This window comes from Sturnira hondurensis, unplaced genomic scaffold (genome assembly GCF_014824575.4).
Source record: "Sturnira hondurensis isolate 20B ecotype Veracruz unplaced genomic scaffold, ASM1482457v3 Scaffold0015685, whole genome shotgun sequence".
Taxonomy (NCBI): Eukaryota; Metazoa; Chordata; class Mammalia; order Chiroptera; family Phyllostomidae; genus Sturnira; species Sturnira hondurensis.
The window spans coordinates 31,331-40,198 of NW_028088316.1; the positions used below are offsets into that span (position 1 = coordinate 31,331).

The window sequence follows — 8,868 nt, forward strand, 5'->3', positions numbered from 1 at the left end:
CTGTGCTCTCCTCTGCTGCTCCCTCAGGCACTCTGAACCCAACTACCTCCTTCCCAAGGTCCAGACAAGACGGAGAGTCACCCTGTCTCTTGCCAGTCAACTGTCAGTGCAGTTTGTATTACAGGTTTGTGTAAATGCCCTAACACACAGATGGACACACCATCCATAGGCCAGGGGCATGTTGGAGTTTTATTACTGATGGAGCTCATTACAGTAGTGCCTTCTGGCATGACGTTTTCATATATGTGTACCCTGGTTAAAATAAATTTGTTTACACCCACTGTTGCTTAACATTTTCCCCACTGACTCCAAGATACAAATCAAAGGATCAGTACTCTGCTCCAGATCCTGTGTGCCCAGGACGCAGCCTTCACGTGACTGTGGCCACTTCTGAGAACAGCCCAAGCCCTTTCTGATCAAGGGCGTCTCCCACCCCAAACCACTGGACTGATCCCTGCTCATCCCTTCAGTCAGATCAACCCCAACAAGGACCCCCTCACAGCCAGGACCCAGTTTGCACCATGTCCCCCTGGTATTGAACCCCACTACCTTGTTCTTTCTCCCCACATGGACACTCTCACCAGATTGTCACTGATCCCTCTGCCCTCCACACGTCTGCCTGTCTGTCCTCATTCCTCTGAGCCCTGTGAGTCCAAGGACAGAGTCCAGCTGCTTCAGCTGTGACTCTGCAGGGCCTGGCACCATGACTGCACAGGGTGACTGCTCAGTCCATGCTGCCTGGGGGCCTGGCCAATGGGAAAGAGGAAGGAAAAGGGGCACTTCCAGGGTCTCAGGGGAGGGAAGTGACTGACCCAAGGACACAGAGTTCAAGAAAAGGCAGAGTAAGAACTGGAACAGAAATCGGGCTGCTCCTGAGTCCTGCCTGGTGTCCTCTATTCCCATGTTCAGGGACAGGAGTCATCGTCTGGATTTGGGTGTCACATCAGGTGGGTGCCGAGCCTCTGGGGTCTGCTGAGGCTCAGATCTGAAATGTCCAGAGCTTGCTGTCTCCTCAGGCCCATCCTTCAGGGAGGGGCTACTTCCCTTCCTGCCAGGCCACTGCTGAGGAACCCATGACCTGCCACACAGAGCTGAGACTGTGGAACACCCCATTTGTTACTCTGAGTTGCAGTGAACTTACACATCGTCTGCACACTGGTGACCATGGCAGGAAGGACCACGACCCTGACCCGCACTGTCCTTCTCTGTCTCGGTGAGCTTCGGGGGAAAGAGGAGGGACGGGGTCCCATCATCTCTCAGATCCTGGTTACAAGAGACCCAGGAATGAGAAGATTCCCTGGGGACAGAGCATCTGGGTGGACAAGAGGTGGCTTAGCCACACATCTGACTCCAGGACTCAGGGGCCAGACCAGGCTTCCGTGTGTGGATTGAAGGATAATCTCACATGTGCTCTCTTCCAGGGCTGTCTCATGGCCTATGGGAGGAGGTGCAGGCAGGTGAGTCCTCCCCCAGAGCTCCTGCTTCTGAACAATAATGCACCTAGGCAGCTAGGGGACACAGAGTGTGTTAGGGCTTATTGTGACCAGTATGAAAGCGGTCTTGGAGTGACAGCTGAAAAAAACCGAGGGGACAAGGCCTCTTTGGACACTGCAGGTCTGATTCCTTTCCAGAATGTCCCCCCAAACCCTCCATCTGGGTTGACCCAGGCCCCATCGTCAGCAAGGGGAGCCCTGTGACCATCTGGTGTCAGGGGTCTCTGCAGGCGGATGGCTACATTCTGTGTAAAGACAGGAGTTCTGAGCCCTTGGATGCGATCATCCCACAGGCCTCCAGCAACAAGACCGGGTTCCTCATTCAGTCCATGAGCTCACAGCACACAGGGCTGTACCAGTGTGCGTACAGCACTGGGGACAGGCTGTCTGAGAGGAGTGAGCCCCTGCTCCTGGTGGTGACAGGTAAGGGGGACACGGGTCTCCTCCCCACTGGGGGCACCTCCTCAGAGGATGAAGGGGACAACTGGGGCTTTGAGGGGGCCTCACCACTCACAGCACACACCTGGGGAAGGTGGGGTGACAGTCCCCTCTAACTCACATCCTCCTTCTCCCTCAGGAGTGCACAGCGCACCCTCCCTCTCAGCCCACCCAGGCCCGGTGGTTACCTCAGGAGGGATCGTGTCCCTCTTGTGCAGCTCACAGTCCACACTGGACATGTTCCACCTGCTGAAGGAGGGAGGGGCTGGGCCATCCCAACACAGGAAATCGGAATGGAGATCCCATGAGAGGAGGAGGCAGGCTGTGTTCCCTGTGGGCCCCCTGAGATCCCCTCATGGGGGGACCTACAGATGCTATGGTTCCTCCAGCTCCAACCCCAATGTGTGGTCACAGACCAGTGACCTTCTGCACCTCCAGGTCACAGGTGAGGTGGCCCACACTTGGCTTCAGTTCAGTCAGTGCTAGGCCCCAAATAACTGATATAAACCATGTACTTTGATTGTAAAGTCCTGGGGATTCTGGAGGTCACTGCCACGGGTGTACAGGTGACAGAACCACAGAGGAGACTTAGGGAGGGACAAGTCAGAGCTCTCCCTGCAGCCCCAGTGGCTGCTGAGTGTGTGTCCCCTAGGTGACAATAATCCTAGTCCCCAGGTGTGTACAGGGAGCCCTCCCTCTCAGCCCATCCAGGCCCCCTATTGCTGCCTGGAGATGACCTGACCCTCCAGTGTCACTCAGAGACTGGCTTTGACAGATTCGCTCTGACCAAGGAGGAGGGGCCCACACCCCCTCAGCGTCTTCATGGGCTTCACAACCCCAACTAGCCCCTGGGCCCTGTGAACCTCACCCACGGGGGCCGGTACAGGCGCTACAGTGGACACAACCTCTCCTATGTGTGGTCGGCCCCCAGTGCCCACCTGGACATCCTGATTGCAGGTGAGGAGCCTGGCCCTGCCCCCTGTCCTAACTCCTAAGGGCCCGACTGGGGTTACAGTGGTAGTGATGGGGTCCAGGTCAGGGCCCTGGACAAAAGGCAAACAGGACAAGTGTCTAGGGGAGGGAGTGAGAAAAGGGGAGTAGGTACATGGAAAAACAGATGTCCCCTCAGAGGGACTGAGAGGAGCTGACAGGGGTCACAGCATCCCTGGGGAAAGAGGTGGTTCCTCAGCTCAGGCACAAGGGTAATGTAGGGAGTGTGACTCTGCACATCACAGCCCTCCTCTCCCCAGGAATGGACAGGAAACCCTCCCTCTCAGCATAGCCATCGCCCTCAGTGCCCTGGGGAGTGAACATGACCCTGCAGTGTCAATCTGAGGTCAGGGCTGACACCTTCCACCTGCACAGGGAGGGGTCCCTGGACCCTCCCCAGAAGCTTCATCTGCAGCACACGGCGGCCCCCTCTCAGGCCAACTTCACCATCAGCCCTGTGACCTGGGGCCACAACGGGACCTACAGGTGCTACAGCACACTCAGCTCCTCCCCCTTCCAGCTGTCACAGCCCAGTGACCCCCTGGAGCTCCTGGTCTCAGGTGAGGATCCCAGCCCTTCCCTTGTGTCCTCCTGGTCAGGTCAGCACCCTGTCCCCCAAGTGAACTTTAGGCTGGATACAGAGTGAGGTGGTCTCCAACTGGCGGTCAGTCTGAGGGGACTCTCACCTCCCAGTGGGATTGAAACTCCAGAGTCACCCCACCCCTGCCTCAAAGTCATCCCCATCCCTGCAGTTCAGACAGGTGCCAGGGCCCAGGGAGGCTGGAGAGCCCTCAGGCTGAGCAAAAGAAGGAAAGGCCAGGGGAACCCACCCCAATCCCCCTCCTTCTCCCAGAGAACAAAAGGCCAAGTCAAGTGTGGTGTATAGCAGAGGACTTGCTCCCAGAGAGAACATCACCCTCACTGGCACGCTGATCTCCCAGGGAGGCTGTGGGCCAGACAGAGAATCTGGGGGTGGATCATGGGACTCTGAAAGCTGTGAGGCAATCAGTTGATGGGTGGGGCACTCATGACAGAGGGCGATGCTGTGGTGCCACCCAGGGGAGAAGCAGCCAAGCTGAGGTGGGGTGAGGGCAGCCCCCACCACTGAACCCATCCTGAATTTATAGAGGGTTACAAGGATGGAGAACCCTCCAGTATAGACAGGCCGGAAGATCAATCACAGAGGGTCTTTGTGGGGAGGTGGTTGGTGTTTCCATGGGGACAGGGACTGAGTCCTATGCAAGTTTAGGTGCCTCTGGAGGCTCTGATTTGGACACACCCTTCCCCTCTCTCTGCCTCAGTGTCTCCAAGTGTAAAAGGAGAGAATCGAGGCCCATGGCCTTGGTTTCCTTTCACTTCTGGCTCTGACCTCCTTCCCTCATGGGGAAGCCACTGAGGACATGATGATATAGAGAATGTCCCCACCGTAGCAGTGATGGTGACACTGTACAGGGAGGGACAGGCAGGACAAGGTCTGGGACACAGAAGTCCTTTCCCTCAGCTCAGGTGCTGAGATCAGAGGAGGGAACAAGGCCTGGTCCAGGCCCCGGCTCTGCTGCTCCTGGTGTGGGGCTGGGTGGTCCTTTCTTTTCTTTGAGTGTCATTTATTTGAGTGTCAGGTGCTTAGCTCAGAGTAGGGAACAAGGCCTGGAGTCAGACCTGGGTCAGGTTCTGGATCTTTTGGTCTTGTTGTCGGGCTGGGTGGTCCCTTCTTTTCTCTCAGTGGCAATTATTTATTTTTTAAGAAAGAAAGATTGAAAGAAAGAAGAGAGGGACATGATAGGGAAAATATGTCCCTGAGTCAGAGACACAAGGAACTACCTGAGGGGGAGCAAAGAAAAGGTACATCCAGCCGTCACTCCTTCATGTTCTGACCTCCTGGACAAATTGAAGTCCCCCGTGGGCGTCTTCATTTTCCAAAGCAGTGTAAGACCCGACCCCAGAGATTCTCGTATCAGGGAATTGAGTTGGGTACCATTAGTCTGAGAGACCCATTGAAGATAAGGAAAGAGACAACCTAAACATTTCTACTTCTCTTCTCTCATATCCTACTGGTTTTCTTTTCCTCTGGAGCAGATGATCCTCTGGGGCGATGGGAAACAACTCAGATTCCAGAGTAGAGAGGAGGGGAAATTCTGAATTTTGGGACTGTGCTCAGAGCATCAAACTGGTCCATGAGATGCAGGTGCCCTGGTGGACATGCAGGGGGACTGGGGGGATCTGAGTCTGTCCTGACCTCTGTGACCTCTTTACCCACAATTCCTACCTTGTCAACCCCAAGACTACAGAGGGGGGAACCTCATCCGCTTGGGTGTGTCTGGCTTGGTCCTCCTGGTCCTCACGGTGGTGCTGTGTGAAGCTTGGCACAGTTGGAGAAGACCCCACCATGCAGCCAGGAGTTGAGCACAGGGGACAACAAACCCACCAGTCAGCCAGGCAGAGGCTGGAGAAGAGGCTGATGATCCCAGGAAGCTCTGGAGGAAACTGTGGGTGCCCCTGGGAAAGAGTCTGCTGAGAATGTGGAGGGTGTGGGCGTGGTTCCCGTGCAGGGAGGGGCGGGGCTGGGGCTGCAGGGGCTTTCCCACAGTCAGACTGTGGGCATCTCCCCTCACTGCCCTGCTGACTTCCCTGACTGGGCCTCTGTTCTCACCCCCTGACCTGGGGCTCAGCCCACATCACAGGTTCATATCCACACCTGGGCTCCCCTCCATCTCTGGTCCACTTTCCTGTAGGACATTTTTCTTTCTTTTATTGTGCACATTTGCTATTCTGTATCTCTCTGAGTCAGACAATAAATCTGTCTAAACAACTGGTTAAAGGAATAGGCATCAGGACTAGTTTGGACAGATGGACACAGACAACACAGTGGTGGTCCCCAGGGGGAAGGGTCAGAGTGAAACAGAGAAGGGTGAAGAGAATGAAATATATGATGAGGAGAGATTTGATTTTGGGAGAACACAGAGCCATTTACAGATGATGTATCGTAGAACTGCGTACTTGAAACCTCTGTAATATTTTTAAGATTTCATTTATTATGTCTTAGAGAGGGGAAGGGGGAGAAACACAGATTTCTCTGTGCCAAAGAAACACAGATGTATTGATTCCACACACCATTAAGCGCCATCAGTGGGGGACCCGACTCCCACCCCAGCCTGTGCCCTCACCAAGAATGGAGCAGGGGACCCTTTGGTTCGCAGGTTAGTGCTCAACCCATGAGCCACGCCAGTCAGGGCTTAACCAATACCACCACGATATATTTATTCTAAAAGACCAGTTTGCATCAAATAAATCCCAAACCATGCCTGGTCCCATCAAGGACTGCTCTGTGTACCAGGGAATGTACTCGGCACTGGTTCCTCCAGAAATGCCCTGAGTCTGAAAGAACAACTGCTGTCTGACATGACGCTCTGGTGGTATGTTTGTAAAGCAGCTCCCACAAAACACCGATTTTTGCCAAAGCCCTGATTTCTGGCAATTGCCTAATTCCTGGAAGTAGATGCTCCTTGGGGGTGGAGAGAGCCGCCCTCCAGTCTTGCCCCTGGGTAAGACTGACTTCCTCCTTCCCCATCAGCCTCCCTGAGGCCCAACCTTGCACCTTTTCAAGCCAGTCCACTGCTGTGACCTGCCTAGACTACTGCGCCCATAACATGCTCAGGGCCATCTTAGCAGGCAGGCAAGGGTTTCCCTGCGGTTGGAAGGCCTACAGGAAGGGCCCTTCAAGGGTCTGAGGATGGACAGGGTGTCTCATGTGACCAAAGCCAAGGCCATGCCACCTCTGCTGGCCTCCAAGATCAGGGATCTCACCTGGGCCAACCTGTGTGAGGGGCAGCTGAGTCTCAGGGATTGTTGTGCCACTTTCGCCATCCCTGTCCCCATGGTCCCTGTCCTCCTGCACCTGGTCCTGGTCCTAGGCCTGTGCCCCACTGCCAGGAGCCACCACACTCCCCTCCCAGGCTGCACCAAACCTCCTTCAAGTCCTGGCCCCTCACAGCTCACAGCTGAGCGCTCCCTGCCTGTGACACAAATCACTGTGACAACAAGCCAACCCACTGCAATGCGGTGCTGGCCACCACGCTGTGAACAGCAGGTAGGAGGCTTCCCCTGCCCTCTCTGCTCCAGGGGCTGCACCAGCAGGGACCCCCAAGTCCAAGCTTCTTGGCTGCCACCCGGGTTTCCGCCCTGATTACAAGCCTGGGACCGAGAGCAACTCTAATAGGGCAACAAACTCAAAAAACACAACAAAGACAAACAGAAGCCAATATTCTCATTGAATATAGATGCAAAATTTCTCGATGAAAAAAAGAATTTCTCAGTGAACATTAGCATGAGAAATTCAAGAGCACATTAATAATTTTCTACACCGTGATCAAATGGGACTTCACACAGGGTCCTGATAATGGTCAAAAATACCTTTACATGTGAAAATCAATAAAGGTTGTCACCACAATAATAACGTAAATGATATAAACATATGCTTGTTTAAATAGATGCAGAGAAGACATTGGACAAAGTACAATATTCATTCAAAACAAACGTTTCATAACAAACACTGTCAACACATTGGGGACGGAATGAGCCCACCTCAGGAAAATGAAGATCATGTGTGGAAGCCCACAGTCAACATCAGACTCCACACTGAAAAGCTGAGGGTTTCTCTTCTGAGATCAGCAACAGGACAGGAAAGCCCACGCTCCCCACTCCTGTGCAGCTCACATTGACCATCCTGGGCAGAGTCGTCAGACAAGGACAAGAACAAAGGGATCCAAATGAGAAAGACATAAAACTGTGTGAGGGTGATACAATCTTCTATATAAAAACCCCTAAGCACTCCATAAAAAATGGTAAAAACTTCAAAACTAATTCAGTAAAGTAGCAGCATACAATAATTACTGTTCAGGAAGCAGAGGCATTTCTATATGCAAAATATAAAAGAAATAAGGAAACAAATAAAGATGTAACCTCATTTAAAAGAGCAGCAGACACAACAGATAATGATCTAGGGAGTGATAGGTCTGGACGTTGAAAACTCTAAGACTTTGGGAAAAGAAATTGAAAAGACAAAAATAAATGGAAATACATCCTGCATGTACAGTTAGGAAGAACTCACTAAAATGTGCCTACTGCCTAATCTACAAATTCAGTGCAAGCCCTATCAAAATTTCAAATGCACTTTTCACAGAAATAAAAAAGACCATAATAAGACTTCCGCCAAGATGGAGGCATAGGTGGAAACACTGTGCCTTCTCCCACAACCAAGTTTGAATAAAACAAAGGATTGGAGAAACAAAGACACAACCAAAGGACAGAAAATTGAATTATACGGAAGTCCAACTACATCTAACCGTTCAACGGGGACGGTAAGAGGGGCGGAGCCAGCAGCGAGCGGGGTCGGGCAGGACAGGGTCCCCGACCCAGGCGCGCAGGCAGGCGGACGAGAACCAGCTGGGGTGCGGGGCAGACCGCGGGCGCATATTCGCGCACAGTGAGACAGACCACGCAGGCCCCAGGGGTCAAGGGCTGATGGCGGTGGCACACTCGCGAGCAGTGGGACGAAATGCGTGGACCAGGTGACGGCAGCAACTGCAGCACCGGTGAGGGTCGTGGTGGCAGGCGGCGGACAGGACGCCATAGTCCCTCTTTGACCCCGCCACCACATACAGCGTCACAACCCAGCGACTTAGTTGCCCTTCGGCACCGGTGAGGGCCATTGTCGCTCTTTGACCCCGCCCCCACAAACAACGACACAACCCAGCGACTTAGTTTCCCTGCAATACCAGTGAGAGCCATTGTCGCTCTTTGACTCCGCTCCCACATACTACGTCACAACCCAGCGATTTAGTTGCCCCGTTCTAGTGAACATTTTAGGGCTCTGATCCTGGTATGGAACAGGCAAGAACAACCCGAAAGATGGCACAAGAAGAACTCAAAGTCCAAGAGCCAATAACTC

The 8,868-nt window shown here is 53.5% G+C and overlaps 1 protein-coding gene across 1 annotated transcript; it reads left to right on the top strand.

Moving 5' to 3' along the window:
* Window positions 1-1,164: 1,164 nt before the first annotated feature.
* LOC119000414 (leukocyte immunoglobulin-like receptor subfamily A member 6) lies at window positions 1,165-3,435 on the top strand (the record flags this gene model as incomplete). The annotated part of the gene is given in 6 exon segments (XM_037065345.1): window positions 1,165-1,213; window positions 1,422-1,457; window positions 1,632-1,916; window positions 2,071-2,376; window positions 2,607-2,888; window positions 3,182-3,435. Coding segments are annotated over 6 exon segments (1,212 nt in total), but the record flags the coding sequence as incomplete, so codon positions are not given.
* Window positions 3,436-8,868: the final 5,433 nt, after the last annotated feature.